We start from the raw sequence: 17,628 nt of genomic DNA on the forward strand, positions 1-17,628 counted from the left end.
GGGGGGAGTTCTGAAAGACATGAACATTTGGGAAAGGAAAACAATCTGAATGCTGGCCATTAGGACACAGGGTAGATAGGAGAGTTTTAAAAGACTGAAGGAAACGAAAGTGTTAAACTGGAGAAGGGGGGGGGGAGTTGTGAATGACTGAAAGACATGCAAATTTGGGACAGGAAAACAATCTCAATGCTGGCCATTAGCACACAGGGTACATAGGACAGTTTTAAAAGACTGAAGGAACCAAAAGTGTTCGGGGGGGAGGGGGGGAAGTTCTGAATGAATGAAAGAAATAAAAATTTACGAGAGGAACACAATCTGAATGCCGGGCATTTGTACACAGGGTAGATAGGACACTTTAAAAAAAAAAATGAAGGACGTGAAAGTATTACATCTTGGGGGAGGGGTGAGGAGGAAAGCGGTTGGGTATCCGGATACTGGGCGTTAGGGCCACGGGGGTACATAGACTTTTGAAAGCCTTAAGGAACCCAAAGTGTGGGAAGGAGGAGGAAAAGGAGGGGAGGGAACGGGGTGAGGGGCATTAGGAACAGGGGAGGGGGCCCTGTCACACACTCTCATTCTCACACACACACTGTCACATAGACAGTCTCACACTGTCACACAGACAGTCTCACTCTGTCACACAGACAGTCTCACTCTGTCACACACCTGCACATTCACTCTGGCTCTCTCTCTCAAACATACACACTCCCAGGAAAACCTTGCTAGTGCCCGTTTCATTCGTTCCAGAAACGGGCCTTTTTTACTAGTTGGTATATAAAACCTATGCAGAGTTCCCACTATTTCTGTTTCATTTACTGCTTCTTCACCATCTGGAACTCTTTGATCTACACATGAAAATCTATTGGTGATTTTGTCCTTCAAACGTATTCGGCTTGATAATATGCAAAATTCTATTTTCAGTGTTATGGGTCCTGTACTTTGAAATTCATTACTGCTTCGTCTTCAGCTAATGCTCTGTTATTCAAAATGTAGAGATTCTCTTAAAACCTTCCTTTTTTTCTAAATGCTACTCTGTCTGAGCCTGGCTTTATAGAGTGCCAAATGATGCGGGGGTGGGGGGCAAGTCTGGAATGAGTTTGAGTGTGGAATGGATAACAGCTCTTCACAGAAAAACCGAGGAACGGCCAAAACATAGGAGAAGCACTCTTTATTGATGGTAGCGAAAGACTCGAATGTGCCTGCCTCTGGAGTCTTTATAAAGACCTTTTGGCAGTACCTTTTGAAGAGGTTCAAACAAATGCACTGTCAGCAACACAGCTGATCAAAAAGCTTTTCAGAGCCATTATCCGTTTCCCACTTTTCACCTTCCTTGTACTCCACTGTGGGATTCTGGTGTTCATCCACTTCTGTTGTTTTTTGCATGAGTTTGAGTGTGACATGTTATCTCCTGTACCATTTATGATGGTTTTCTTTTCATCTGTTACTTTATTTACTTGTATATTATTTTTATTTATATTTTACTTTGTACAGTGCTTGGGTGGTCTGCTGATGAGTAATATATCAAATTGTAAATAAACTTATTCATAGAGTGAAATCAGGTTAATCACAAACTGACTGCTGAAGTTAGTAAGGGTAGTAGGAGATTTTGGTATAGCGGTTATTTGTGTAGAAAACTTGCAGCAGGTTCTGTTTATTTTTTGGGGGGGATAGGGGGGGGTCGTAATTCAAAAGACAATTTAGGAAGTCTCAAATTTTGGGTAAAAGATGTTTTAACTCTGATTTGGTTGCAAACCAACTATGATGAGGTTTTTTTTTTTTTTTTAATATCCACTTTCAGGAGGTTAATAAAATCCTACTGTGATGATCTAAAGTAACCTTGTTCTCTGGAAGTATCTATTAGGCACCCTCTCTTTTTGGATTGCGGGTTTTGGAATACTGAAATGGTCTCTGAAGTATGTTTTGGTTAATTTCCATTTTATCGCTAGTAATCGATCTGTGTAGAGGTAAACTGGATTATTTTGACACCTCTCCCTTAAGTGTGCAGTGTATGGACAGCTTGTATCTAATTACATGTCTCTGATTAATGTTTTCTAATATTTAATTTAGTAATTAAAGGCTACTACCACATTTGAGCCCCTTAAAATATCATTAATTATTTTGCACGTGGTGATATTGGTCCATATTGATTATTGTTGAATAAGCCAATCTGTTACCATGCTGAGCAGAGCAATTTGCAACTCCTTGCTGGTATTGTTACTCCAAGAAGTGTTTAAATGATTTTAGTAACAACTTTAAAATATAGATAGTTTTGCGTACAGTCAGGTGCAAAGTAGAGGAAGCTTTTATTGTCAAGGACTTCTATTATTATGATCATTCTGAAGTATTAACATGGATGTTTAGGATGGACTATTTTTTTCTCATTTTAGCATGCCTGGACTCAGCTGTAGATTTTACCAGCACAAATTTCCAGAGGTGGATGATGTAGTGATGGTGAACGTGCGCTCCATTGCAGAAATGGGCGCTTATGTCAGCCTTCTAGAGTACAACAACATCGAGGGTATGATCCTGCTCAGTGAGCTTTCCAGGAGACGTATCCGTTCCATCAACAAACTGATCCGCATTGGAAGGAATGAGTGTGTGGTTGTCATAAGGGTTGACAAAGACAAAGGTAAACAAGAAGAATTTGAAATTGTAGTAAACCTATTATGAGCAGTCACATTAAACAAACACAACAGTGGCTTGTGCTAGTGACATGATAATGTGGGAACTTTAAAGATGTTATCCCTTAAGTGTAACTTGGTACTAAACTTCTCTCGCCTTCTAGTACACTTGGGCGCCATGGAATTGAGTTAATGTAAATGTATCCCACATTGCTACAGTCACTGTGGGAAATATGTACATGATATGATGAATATCAGGGAGAGGCAACAAAGAATTTTGCATACCAAGTTTCATTTGAAAATTTTCACCTAAACTCAAAAGATCAGAGGCCAGGAAAAGTTTTAATGACCAAAAGTGAAGAGGCTGGGTAATAAGAGATTAGCTAATGATGAAACTGGCATAGTGTGCAGTAGCAGTACCTTGAAGAGTTTCAATGAACATTGGACCATTCTTGATTAGATTGAGAATCCAGCAGTGTTTTAGACTAGAAGGAATGTGATCACATTTCTGTGGTACAAGCAAAGGATCAATCAGTAAGAACTCCATCATTGAAAGAAAATACCTAGCCTACATTCAACAGAGTCAATCAGATACTACACAATATTAAAATACTGTTTAACATTAAAAGATTATTACTTATATAAACACACAAGAATTCCCATATTCCGGACTACAGATCAAAAACCAACTTAAAATAATGTGTTTTTAATAAGACCTTAAATCTTTTAGAACTAGGTTCTGCTGGGATTTCTTTTGGCAGGTCATTCCAAAGGGATGGTGCCTGTCAGAAGAAAGCCCTCTCCTGTGTAGCCACCCAGTGTGCCTTCAGAAGAGAATGTGCTGACATTTATGGTCCTGTAGCGACCTAAGACATCTCACCGGTGCATATAGTGTGGTCCGTCTACTTGAGTACAATGGCTCCTGCTCCCACAGTGCTTTATGCACTAAACAAGATGTTTTAAATTTGCTTCTAAATGGAATGGGCAACCGGTGGTATTTGCTATACAAGTGTTTTGCAAAGTTTGCAGCCGCGTAACTCGAGTAGAAGGTAGACTGTATTACCATAATCCAATCTAGTAATGACTAGGGCACGAATTAACATCTGTAAAGCTGTGTCGTCAAAATATTCCTTGACTGATCGTAGCTGTTTTTAAAACATACAAAATTTTCTTTGCAATAAATGATATTTGATCACCAAAGCATAAAGCGTAATCGATTATCACCCCAGATATCTAAAACTAGACACTGGAGGGATTCATTTCCCAATCAGTGCAGGTGTTGGAGTTGGATGTGTTTTACTATTTCCTGTTATCCAGCAGGCAGTGGTCTTGCTAACATTTAGAACAAGCTGATGCTGTTGTAGCCAATCAGCCACAGCTTCCAACCATGACTGAAGATGGGTTAAAGTCCAAAGTATCCGGTGACACTTTTGCTAAAATAAGAACATCATCAGCATAACAATAATGCTAACATAAGATTATGGCTTAAGCACTTATCAGTGGGCTCAGAACGATGTAAAATAATAATGTTGATAGCGCCAAGCCCTGTGTCACATCACATTCCAACAGCAGAACAGGGGAGTTACTCTCCCCTACCTTCACACAATATTTAACATAATTCCTCAGTTGAGAGAGAGGATGCTTTGAACAGTTGAGATTTAATAATTGCATAGGATCTGTCTTTGTTTCATACCATTTGATTCTTACGTTATCAGAGGCAGTGACATAGTATATGGTAAAGAACAGGCCTATGATTCATGACCCACTTCTTGACACATTTTATTAACACATAAAACCTCTTTGTTTTAATAAAGTGACTGTTGTGTGCTCTATGTTCATGGCATTGGCAGTGGATGTTCCAAAGATCCATCAAAGTATTGTACATATATATACCAAGAATTAATCTTAATAAAAAGCTGCAGAAGTTCCTGTTGAAGATCGGTAGTCATATGAGTGTGTGTGGGTGAAAACTGGTGGACAGATCATAGAGTAGTCATCTAACTACCGAATTTCTACTGTGCTTAGGGCATCTGGTAACTGGAACAGACCAGACTTAAAAATCTTTTTCACAGACATGTATTCCAATTTCCCATTGTAGCATATTCATTTCAGAAGCCTGTTGTGAGATCCCGGGCAAGGTTTCTGGGGTGGCCCTAGGAATAACTCAGCCATTTATATAAAGGTGAAAGTAAATGCTTTTATTCACCTGAGCCCTGGTACCTTTTATCTGACAGACCAGGCATCTCAGATGAAACAGTTTCTCTGGGTTAGTAACAGTCTTGAGCAGGTCTCTGGCTAGCAGGCCGAGCAGTCTGTGGCTGGTGGGACTGCCCTGCCCCAGACAGCCAGTGAACACTCAGATCTGGCTCCAGCCAGACTTCAGAAAGGTTTGCAAGTCTTGGCAAGAAAACAAAGTTGGCTTACCTCAGCCAGGTCACAGCAGCTAAATGCTTTCAGTAAAGGCGTAAACTTGGGCTTCAGTTCTTCCTTCCCTGAGCCTCCTTAACCTTAGCCTGGACCTGTCTTTTAAACTCCCAGGTATTGACTCTGCCCCTCCTGGCTCACTTCCTCCTGAGGCGGGATCAGTGCTCTTAAGGTGGCCCAGGCTAGTTAGAGAAGGACTTTTCTAAAGGGTGAGGGGCAGTGTTCTATAAACCCCTCACACCTGTGTAAAGAATGTTGGCTAGAGCACCCTTAATGCCACTGCAAACATGTGAACATGTTCTTGAATTATGACTCCACTCTTTGCCTGTATTTGTGCTTCTGAGCTGATTGGTGCCCAGGTGGAGGTGTATGGGCCATTGCCCTTTAACAAACTGTTGTTGACAAAGTTGCACTGAGTGCATGTTTGAACATATTCTGGCTTCCATCTTCACAACATCCCTGTCTTTTCTCCTGTTACAGGAAGATGGGGGATAGCCACAGCGGGGGAGGGTGTGTTGACAGTTGATTGGGAAGAGGCATGGAAGCATAGGGTTGGGGTACAATATTAGATTAGACTGTGCTTTGAGAGGGGTGCATGGGAGCTAACCTTTTTGCTTTCTTTTTTGCATAGGCTATATTGACTTGTCTAAGAGAAGAGTTTCACCAGAAGAGGCACTGAAATGTGAAGACAAATTTACCAAATCTAAGACTGTAGGTACTATTTTTTTTTTGTTTGATTTTTCAATGACTTACAACATTGCCCTGTTAAACTGCACATTCTTAAATGGCAGGAATGATAAGTTTTTTATTTAAATTGTGTGGGTTTTTTTTTCCTTGTTCAGCTATCTGCAACCTATTTAAAGGTCAGTTCTAGTTTATAGTTCATTTAAATTTGCTAAACCACTCTAGCTACTAAGGCTAAATAGAGCAGTGTATAGACTAAAATTCAGATTTGAAAGAGTAAAGAACTCCATTTGATGACAGGAAAGAAAGGGAGGCAAAAGCAAAAAACACTAGACACCATAAAAGAAAGATATAAAAGAACATAATTATAAAAGAATATTAAAAAGTCTCTGTGCACACATTTACATTCCCTTTGTGTGCATAATTATATAGAAGACTACCACTTAATGCCTACCAATGTACCATTGCCTACGAAAGTGCCAGCAAGGCACCAAAGCACTATAATGGCGCACCAAATGTACATAGGGGTGAATTGTATATATATGGCACCAAAAAAAAACTGCACTTGGTGTTATTCTATAAACCTCGCCAATTCCCGTGACTAAAATTTAGGCACAGCCATTTATGCCAACTAAAACCTGGTGTAAATGCCCGCGCCTAACTTAGGCATAGATTGGAAGTATTCTATAATGGTGTGTGAAATTTGTAGGAATGCCCATGACCCGCCCATGCCACTCCCATTTTGAGATTCACGTGTTAGAATTTATGCACACCACTTTACAGAATATCCTTAGAAAGTTGTATGCGTAAATTCTAATTAGTGCCACTAATTGCTTGTTAGTGGCCAATTATCAGCACCAATTGGCTTGTTAACCAGTTAAGTTGTGTGCACAATTTGGTCACACTGCCAAATTTGCACATGCAATTTTAGGCGCCATTTCCATTACGTTCTATTCCAGGACAAGTGGGTAGTTATGTCCATCGACCAGCAGGTGAAAATGCAGAACTGAGCACTACTACTATAAATCATTTCTATACTACCTAGCCACGCGCTAGCCGCCCAGTTCCTCACTATCTTCTATCTCCAGCAGGTGGATGGACATACTTCATTTCTCTCTGTGTTCCAGTTGGTTTCTCCTGGTCCGGTTGGTTACTGGTTCCCAGTTGAGTCACACCTGAGGAAATTTAGACATACCTGGTGGTGCTGGGTCCCTGTCTTGCTCCTGCCTGGAGGCTTTCTTCCCTTTATTTCCCTCCTGAGCCTCTCTTATGGCAGTGTCTGTGCAGCAACCAACAAAAAAAACAGAGAGAGAGAGCCACGTCCGGTGGTGTCGGTTCTGGCTGGGGCGGTGAGGAGGTTGAAGAGTTCAGGGGGTGCACACCCTGTTTCAGGATCCAGGTGGTGAATTGGGGATCTGTTAGCGGGCTGTGGTAACGGTCGCGTGGTTCCCGCAGCATGCCTTTATTTTCTATTAAACACTAGCACCAAAAGTTTTTAAAAAATAAGAAGAGGGAGCAAGTTAGCGGGCTTGCAATGCGCTCTTGCAAGTCGGGCCTCTGACCGGGTGTTTTTTTGGCATGGCGGCATGTCTGTCCCCGCTGAGGTGGTGAAGCGCTGCTCCTCCTGTGGGGGTAGACGCTCCTCGGGCCGCTGCACGGTGTGCAGACTGGTGTCCCCGAGTGGAGGAGATCCTGGTGGCCTTTCTCTGGGGATAACGGACCTGGATCAGTGTTCTGGGTCCCTGGGGGGATCTCTTGGTGACTCCTCTCTGGTGGAGGCGGGAACTTTGGCCATTTTGTCTTCCGCGGTCAGGGGGCGGGCTCTGCTGGTGGCAGAGAAAGGGGCAGTCGCAGCAGGTGGCTTACCTGATCAGGGTATGCCTTTTTCCCCTGAATTTGTCTTGTTAATGCACCAGGCATTTTTATTGAAGCAGGGGGGCGCTGCTGTGCCTAATCCGGGGGTCCCGGAGTCGGACTCAGCCCCTCCTCCTCCTAAGAGACTTCGGCCTATCCTGTTGGATGACCCTTTGGAGGGTTGTTCACTCATTTCTGTGGGGTCAGACACGGAGTCTGCTTCATTGGGGGGGGGGGGGCCTTCGGTCCTGGAGCTTTTAGAGGAGGGGGAGCTCCCCTTGGGAGATGAGGATGACCCTCACGTGCTCCGGCTTTTTCAAAAAGATGAATTGGGTGCATTGATTTCGGAGTCCTTATTGGCTCTCTCCATATCTGAACCTGGGGGGGGATTCTTCAGGTTCCCAGCAGTCTGGTCCCGTGCGGGGGCTTAGGGGTCCCTCTAAGGCATTCCCAATGCATCCAGATATTCAGGATTTAATCTATGCAGAGTGGAATACCCCCGAGGTGGGTCTTTGAGTGTGAGAGCCATGGCCCGTCTCTACTCTTTGGTTCCGTAGGAAGGGGAGAAGTTGGGCTTTCCTAAGGTGGATTCTTTGGTGACAGCGGTCACCAAGAAGACGATCTTGCCTGTGGAAGGCGGGGTGGCCTTAAAGGACCTTTAGGATAGCAAATTGGAGCAGGCCCTGAAACAAGCCTTTGAAGTGGCTGCCTTGGGCTTGCAGGCTGCGATTTGCAGTTCCTTTATAGCCCATGCCTGTCTGCAATGGCATCAAAGGTCGGGGGCCAGGACTGACTCGCAGGTGGCTAAGATGGAGGCAGGTCTCACTTATCTAGCGGACGCCGTGTACGATATGCTTACCCTTGGCCAAAGCCATTTGTCGTTGGCGGTCTCCGCAAGGCAACAGTTGTGGCTCTGGGCATAGTCTGCGGGTGCGGCCCATAGTTAAACCAGGTCTATGGCTGATGTAACTGTAGGAAAAACAAAGGGAGTGGGAAATAGACCTGGCTAACCAAGGATGAACGAGGGAACTTCAAATGTTGGTATAAAGTTTGATAAAGACTCGAGACAGCACCGTGTTTCATCTGTCATCCTGCTTCAGGAGTCTTTATATAAAACAGGGGTGTAGCTAGGTGGGGGCATGAGCCCCCACAGATTTAGTCCTGGCCCCCGCCACTTTTGACCCCGCTGTCGCGACAAGGTACCTTTGGCGGGGGTCCCCAACCCCCACCAGACTTAGTCTTCGGCGCGTTTGCTCACTTCGCTGATCTGTGCTGTGAGTCCTGATGTCCTGCCCTTTAGGACAAGAGAAGATGATTTCCTGTGAAGGCACCAGGAACGTCATCTTTTCTTTAAAGGGTAGAGATTGTAATCCCCCATTTTTCTTGCAAACTTATTTAAATTTTCTTTTTTAAAGCACGAGTTATGATACCTTGGCTCTAAGGGGCCCTTTTACTAAGCTGCAGTAAAAGGGGCCCCGTGCTAGCAGCAGTGGCCATTTTTTGCCGCACGCTGAGGCCCTTTTTACTGCAGTGGGTAAAAAGGCCGAGAAAACAAATGGCCATGCGGTAAGATTGCACTTACTGTGTGACCATGGGGGTGGGGTGGGGGGGGGGGGGGCAAGGAGCACTTACCACAACCCATTGAGGGCAGTGCGTGAACTTCCTAACCGGATATGCTGGGGAAGCAACTTCCATAAAGCAGGAGAAAGAAAGTGAAAAGCAGAGTTACATGTAAATTTCCATCCCGCTCTCGAAGGAGGGTGGCAAAACTAATCTTTTATCAGTCAAAGATCGAAGAGTGCGAGCTGGAGTATAAGGAATAGTTAGAGAAGCCAAATAAGGAATATGGTGTGCAGAGCTTTGTATGTCAGAGTAAGAACTTTATCCTGTATTCTGTTGGAAGCCAGTGAAGGCATTGAAGAAGTGGGGTAGCCCTATCATATCTGGAGACCCTACAAATAGCACGGGCTGCCATATTTTGTAATTTCTGAAGTCTTTTAATTGCTTTTGTGATGCCTGCATAAGCTACATTACAGTAGTCATATCGGGTATTGACATAAAAAGCACATGTAAAGAATCTTGGTCAATCAGATTCCTAATTGATCTAAGATAGCGTAAGAAAAAGAAACCTACTTTCATGACATTAGAAACCTGAGGTCCAAAAGAAAGGGCAGAATGAATGATAATTACCAAATATTTAAATGAGGATACTGGAACAATTTGCCTATCGAACAGGAGTGGACTCACAGAAGGTGGCGGTAGAGAACCTGAAATTCGAATGGTTATAATTTTGTCTTTAAGGACTAAATGATGTTCTTAGAAGCCAGTTGGCCACGTCTGAGACAGTTTGGAAAGGGGTCAAATCGATTGAATATGGATCAGTATAATGTACTAACAGAAAATCATCTGCACAGGAATAAGAAATAATTTCATTGGATTGCATGAGTAGGGCTAAAGGATTAACAAATAAATTGAATAATGATGGTGACAGAACTGCACACCATATGAGGGAGTGGGATGAAGAAATAGAAAAAGGTTCTGAAACCTTGAAAGAACGGCCGGGCAAAAAAAAAGACGAGAACCGTTTGTATACAATGCCAGTTAAACCAAGGGAACACAAGTGTTGAAGAAGAAGAAGATGGTTGATTAAGTCGAATGCAGCAGATAGATTCAAATGTACAATGGGTGCTATCTGCCCTCTCTCTAAACGAGAATGTATTTCACTCAACAGAGCTGTAATAACTGTTTCCATACTATGTCCCGGCCTAAAGCCAGATTGGCTTGGGTGAAGATAGCCTGGAGTTGTGAAAAACAAACAAAAACCATTGGTTCTAATATTTTTGACAAAAAAAGGTAAGTTTGATACAGGGCGATTAGTTGTTAGGTATAAGGGGATCTAAAGTTGATTTCTTCAGAATTAGCCTAACCATAACTTCTTTCAAGGTATTAATTATAATTGAATAAAGAGGGTAATAATCCTAAAGACAGTAGTTTAATCCAACACGAAGGCAAAGGGTCTAAAGAACAATGTTTGGTGCAGTTTACAAGCTGTTTTTGTAAAGGAAGCAAATGAAGGGAGATTAAGAGTTCCACTCAGCTAACAAAGTCCGTGAGCTGTGAGGAGACCTGGTAGTGTGGGTATCAGACATTGGAGGAAATGTATCCTGGAGTTTATCAATTTTTAATATGAAGAAAGTGGCTAAACATCAGAGGTGAGATGGGCAGAAGAAGAACCATGAGCTGGTGGAGTTGTTAAGTTTGTTGAAAATTGAGAATAAGCTATTTGGTTGAACTTAGAGGCCTGTTGGATTTGTGTAGAAAAATAGGTCTTTTTGGCAGATCTAAATTGAGCCATATAATAATGGCGTATCTTTCTATATCTGTGAAGAGCCTCACTTGTTTTCAGTTTATGGCACTGATGCTCAACCTTACGAACTTGTCACTGACACAAATGAAGGCTTGAATGAAACCAGGGCTGATTCTTCATTGGATGTACCTGAATAGATCTTAAAGGAGCAATATCATCCAACACCTTATTGAGAAGAGTTCCAACTTGAGACTTGTTCCTCAACTACACAGTTGGTAAATCCTTCAGGGAAATAATTCATAAGTGGAGGGAACAATGAAGGATCTAACCGCTCAAGACAGCGAGACCGTTTAATCAAGGGAACCCTGTACCTTCTAGGTTTCACTAATGATAATTGAAAGAGAAGAAAATAATGATTGACCAGGAAACCAGAATGATTTGGAAGCTAGAAAGCAGAAGTGAATTAAATGATTTAAGTCAAGAATATGGCCTGCTGAATGTGTAGGCTTCATAATGTGTTGAGTAAGACCTAAATCTTTTGTATAAATGCAGAGAAACGAGAAGTATGGGGGTGAGATGGATTATCTAGGTGAGTGTTAAAATCACCCAGAATTAAGAGTGGGATATTTTATTACAGCGTCAGCCAGCAGTTAGTACGCTCTTTTACAGTTCATGTTTGTGTTAAAATATTTCAATAAACAGATTTGACATAAACATACTTCTGAAGCTGATAGGGAGCCAGTGTAATATAAGAAGTAAAGGACTAGATTCTATATATGGCAACTGAAAAATCCACACAGGAAAAATATATGCCTAGGTGTATTCTATAAAGTATGCCTAAAGCACAGATTATAGAATATGATGAGTGCCTGTCCGCACGAGTAAACTTAGTCGCAGGCAGTTACGCCCAAGTAAAACTTAGTTTAAATCCCAACGCCTAAATTAGGGATGGACCGGGTGTATTCTAAACAACGCACATAGGTTTCTGAAATGTCCACGACCTACCGCAGAAAAAGACCATCCGCTCTGCCCAGTTATTCTGTTTGCACCACTAAATATTATAGCCATAAGAATAGCCATACTGGGTCAGACCAATGATCAATCTAGCCCCATATCCTGTTTCCAACAGTGGCCAATTCAGGTCAGGCAGAAACCCAAATAGTAGCAAGATTTCATGTTACCAATCCCAGGGCAAGTGGTGGCTTCCCCATGCCTGTCTCATTAGCAGACTGTGGACATTTCCTCCAGGAACTTGTCCAAACGTTTTTTTTTTAATGCAGATATGCTAACCGCTGTTACCACATCCTCCAGGAACAAGTTCCAGAGCTTAACAATTCACTGAGTGAACAAATATTTCCTCCAATTTGTTTTAAAAGGATTTCCATGTAACTTTATTGAGTGTCCCTTAATCTTTATACTTTTTGAAAGAGTACAAAATTCGATTCAACACCACTTAGGCACTTAGTGTGACCACCTGCAAGATTTCTCCTTATCCATGAGTATTTTTTCTTTCCATTCAACTTTTGTGCTCCCCCCATTTTATATGGAAGAGCATACAGGATCTCAGCTTAGTTTCTTTCAGCACCATCTTTCCTGGTATCTGATCACATTTATCCCTTAATGAAAGAGAGAACCTTTTTAAAGGAAATCACATGTCCAGCTAGTCTGAAAATTGGGGCCACATGGTCTTTGAAGCACAACGTCCCTAAAGCAATGACAAAAATCTCCTAAATGGCACGGTTACATAAATGCTCCTCCGAATAACCCACTAAGTACTGTGTGGGATCCAACTAAGTGTAAATAGTTAAATTGTTTGACAGTAGTAAAGCGCTGCGTAACCCTAGTAGCGCTTTAGAAATGTTAAGTAGTAGTAGTGCAGATTTGTAGATTGCTTCATACTTTCTGTGCTTTTGCATCTAAACAGTCTCTTTCCTGTTTATGCCAAAGGTTTACAGCATCCTACGCCACGTAGCCGAGGTGTTAGAATATACCAAGGATGAGCAGCTGGAGAGCTTATTCCAGAGAACAGCCTGGGTCTTCGATGACAAGTACAAAAGGCCGGGATATGGCGCCTATGATGCATTTAAACATGCTGTTTCGTAAGGGCACCTTTTTATTACACTTACTATAGCAGTGGTGTTGAAGCAGTTCATGTCTTGAGTTTTATATGTAGAGTATCCACCAGTAGCGATTCCTATAATTTCCAATGAGGTTTTCGGGTTTTGAGCTCGTAACTTGCGTGCTCCCAATAAAATGCCAAAATAACCATGCAGTACAATCTGGGAATCAGCAAAGAGAAGTAGGGAAGGTATAACTTGATTAAAATAGTTAATGGAAAAATAGAGAAAAAGAGATCAAGGGATGGTGGGATACGTTTGCAATTACTGAATAACATATAGTGTTGGTGTGATTGAAAAAGGATTGAGCTTGACATTCCTAGAGTATAATTTCTTTGGAACAGAGAAAGTGGGGAATAGGCGTGAGGAGCAGCTTTTTGTATTAGAAACAAAATAGCCACCTAAGTGCATAGAGAGAGGAAAGATAACATTCTACATTCCTGAATAATAAAGTGCCTTGAAATGTGTAAAATAAACAATGGATTGATTGAGTACATCAAGCTCACCATGAAATTGTGGCAAATCACCCTCCATCTGAAGTATGATGATGGGCAGTTTGTGATTCCTAACATAATTGCATAAGAATAGCCATAGTGGGCCAGACCAATGGTTCATCCAGCCCAGAATACTACTTCCAACAATGGCCAATCCAGGTCACAAGTACCTGGCAGAAACCCAAATAGTAGCAACATTCCATGCTACCAATCCCAGGGCAAGCAGTGGCTTCCCCATGTATATTTATTTATTGCATTTGTATCCCACATTTTCCCACCTATTTGCAGACTCAATGTGGCTTACAATAATACATCCTGACAATCGCCAATCAAGTGTAGATAAAACAATTGGTTACATAAAGAACAAGTGTAGCATAATGGATATAATCAATTCAATAAATCAGAAAATAAATTTTCAATAGCAGACTATGGACTTTCTCCCATGAGCTCATTGCCAAAGGATGTGGTAACAGCAGTTAAGATATCTGGGTTTAAAAAAGGTTTGGACAAGTTCCTGGAGGAAAAGTCCTTAGTCTGCTATTAAGAGAGACATGAAGAAGCCACTGCTTGCCCTGGGATTGGTAGCATGGAATGTTGCTACTATTTGGGTTTCTGCCAGGTGCTTATGACCTGAATTAGCTACTGTTGGAACAGGATACTGGTTCAGATTGACCATTGGTCTGACCCAGTATGGCTATTCTTATGTTCCTATGTTTTTATTTCTGTGCCTGTAATTATGATTTTTGTATGTGCTGTGAATTCATTGCAATTGCTTATTAACTAGTTGGTGAAATATGCATACATTGTACTAATTGTAAGTTTATATAGTCATTGATGGCTTGATTTTAACATATAGCGTAAAAAGAAACAGCTTATTACATTGCTCACCAAGCTAGACTTAGCCAGTCAGCTTTCATAGATCTTCCTTAAGAAGTTGCCATATCACCCAGCAATAGCATCAGTAGCAATGGCAGTCAAATTAATCTAATCTGGTATTTGTTAACCGCCAAATTCTTTACTGGTCCAAAGCAGTGCACAGGATTAGAATACCAATAAAGACCATTATTAAACAGATTTAATGAGCAAATATTCATTAAACAAAAATGTCTTATGATTTTTACGAAAGAGCATGAGAGTTTTCAAGTCTTAGATCCAATAGTAAAGAATTCCAATGAAAAGCAGATATGAATATGATCAGTCATAATTTCTTTTAGACATTAAATGGTAGATTCTATGTCACACCTAAAAAAATCAGCTCCAAAATGAAATATGCCTAAGCATATTCAATAAAGTATGCCATAATTTAGGTGTACTTTTATAGCATAAGCCTAAATTTCCATGTGGTTTATGGAATATGCCGAGTGCTCATCTACGTGACTAAATTTAGTCGCGGGCAGTTACACTAACAGGCTTATTTTCAAAGCACTTTGGGAGGCTAAGTTCCATAGGTTTCTATGGAACTTTGGGAGGCTAAGTGCTTTGAAAATATGCCTCTAAGTATCCCAGTGCCTAAATTACATACGGACTATAACAATGTACATAGATTTTGGAAATGCTCATGACCCGCCCATTCCATGCCTATGGCTGTGCCCCATTTTCAACTACGTGACTTAAAATTTACGCACATCACATTATAGAATACATTTACAGTTCTGAGCTTAAATTCTAATTAATGCCAGTTGGTGTCAATTGCTTTGTTAATTGGCAATTAGCGCTGAATGGCTTGTTAACTAAGTTGCATGCAAATACAGAATACAACTGTACTTGTGCATGCAACTTTAGTCGCACTATATAGAATCTGGGGGTAAATACTGTACTGGAGGATAAAGAAAAGTATTAGTACACTTAAATTTAAATGGTAATTGAGAAAAAGAATGAAAAAATAAGTCATACAGATAAATTGACTTTAACCCATGTAATGATTTGAATACCAGACAAGAAACTTTATAGTAATTCTTGCCAATATAGATTAATCAATAAAGGGGTAGACATATCGTATCTGTTACAACAAAAAAATCATTTTAGCAGCAGTAACTGCAATCTGTCCAATTGTTTCTTTGGTAACCCAATGCAAACTGAATTGCAATAATCCAGTTGTGACAATAAGAAAGATTGAACCAAAAATGCAAAATGTTTATCATTAAAAATAGGATTGAATTGATCTTAGCTGGCTGAATTTAAGGAATACCTTTTTCGTTAAATGTTTGATTTGAGGCTCAAATGACAAAGTAGAATAAAAAAAGAATACCCAAAACTCACAGTGTTTGCACAAGAGGAATTTAACTGAAACTGCTCCAATGGAATTACAGAAGGAATTGAATGCAAGGAATTACTAAATCTTTGTTTTATCAGCATATTCAACATCAACATATACCTGGTAGCCCAAGTCTTGATGGTAGAAATACAAGAAGAAATTACTAACTCAAATCTGTACTCTCCCAGACCAGGAGCCAAATAAATATATTAGCATATGACAACAAATAAGCTCCAGATGGCAAAGATATTGTATTATTTTATTTATTGCATTTGTATCCCACATTTTCCCACCTATTTGCAGGCTCAATGTGGCTTACATAGTCTGTTGTGGCAATGCCATTACAGGGTAACAGATACATATGGTGTTACAGTCAAATATAGCAGAGATACATTTGGTGCAAAGGATCAAACAATTATGTATAGAAGAGTATCAGGGAGGTTAAGGTATTGAGGTGTTATAATTTAGTTATGAGTTTTCGGGGTAGGCTGTGTTGAAGAGGTATGTTTTCAGAGATTTGCGAAAGTTAATTATTTCATTAATTGTTTTTAAGCTGGTAGGTAATGCATTCCACATCTGTGTGCTTGTGTAGGAGAAGCTGGTTGCATGTGATAGTTTATATTTTGTTCCTTTGCAGCTGGGGAAGTGTAGATTAAGAAATGTGCGGGCTGATTTTTTAGCATTTCTGGGAGGGAGGTCGATGAGGTCTAACATGTAAGCCGGGGCCTCTCCATAGATACTTTTATGAACAATCGTGCAGATCTTGAACGTGGTCCGCTCTTTAAGTGGGAGCCAGTGTAGTTCTTTTCTTAGGGGTCTTGCACTTTCAAATTTTGTTTTTCCAAATATAAGTCTGGCTGCGGTGTTCTGTGCTGTTTGGAGTTTCTTGATCGTTTGTTCTTTGCAGCCTGCATAGAGTGTGTTACAGTAGTCTAGGTGACTTAGTACCATTGATTGTACAAGATTGGGAAAGATGGATCTTGGGAAGAAAGGTTTTAATCTTTTGAGTTTCCACATGGAATAGAACATCTTTTTGGTGGTGTTCTTCACTTGGCATTCGAGTGTTAGATTTCGATCAGTGGTAACTCCCAGAATTTTCAGAGTATTTGATACGGGGAGGGTTACGCTTGGAGTGGTTATGGTAGTGAACTTATTGGTGTTATGTTGTGAGGTAAGTATAAGGCATTATGTTTTTTCTGCGTTAAGAGGCTAGGAGTGGTCCACTGGACCCCCAGGATTTTTTTTTAAGGTTGGGGGTCGGTGGGGGGCTGCAGTGGCATTTTTAGGGGATGCCCATCTGGGATAGGGTGGTCAGGTTGGTGGGGAGAGAGGGGATTCCGTTAGACACCTCTTCTCAACGCTGCCCCGGAGCAGGCCTTAGGTTTCTGGTGCTAAATGCGCCTAATAGTCCTTTTTTTCCCCTTCCTTTTTAAGCATTGCTGTGGGGTTTTTAATTGCTGCAGGGTTTTTAATAACCGCATTTACATGGCTACCATGACATGCATTTAAATGCAACCGTGCTGAAACCATTAGAGCATTCAGCAGCAATGCTAGTCCAGAGCTAATAGCCTTTTACGCTGGTGTTAGGTTCTGAGCATCAGCCCACAAGGTAGCAGATGTTTCTTGTACTGGAGACTTCCTCTTTGAAAAAGATGAAAGAGAGTTAACATTACTGTATAGGTGAAGCTTCTTTCATTTGGCGGGGTTAGCAATCCCTTTAATATTGAGGGATAGAAGTCATAGAGTCAGCATGGGTAACACAAAAGTCTGAGGTCTTCAGGATGAGCCAGCTGACATATGCATGAAGAGAACATGGCAAAGGAGTGCAAAAAGCAGAACCCACAAAAGAGGCAAAGACAGGGAAGAAAAAAAT

General features: G+C 41.2%; 1 protein-coding gene across 1 annotated transcript in view; it reads left to right on the forward strand.

Annotated features, from left to right (window-relative positions):
* The window catches only part of EIF2S1 (eukaryotic translation initiation factor 2 subunit alpha), a 36,009-nt gene that overhangs the window by 5,710 nt on the left and 12,671 nt on the right, over positions 1–17,628 (forward strand). The window contains exons 2-4 of the mRNA XM_030213949.1: positions 2,388–2,629; positions 5,677–5,756; positions 12,838–12,989. Of these exons, the coding sequence (XP_030069809.1) occupies positions 2,389–2,629; positions 5,677–5,756; positions 12,838–12,989 (473 nt within the window). The 5' untranslated portion in view covers position 2,388. The remainder of the gene's footprint in view (positions 1–2,387; positions 2,630–5,676; positions 5,757–12,837; positions 12,990–17,628) is intronic.

This window comes from Microcaecilia unicolor, chromosome 9 (assembly GCF_901765095.1).
Source record: "Microcaecilia unicolor chromosome 9, aMicUni1.1, whole genome shotgun sequence".
NCBI lineage: Eukaryota > Metazoa > Chordata > Amphibia > Gymnophiona > Siphonopidae > Microcaecilia > Microcaecilia unicolor.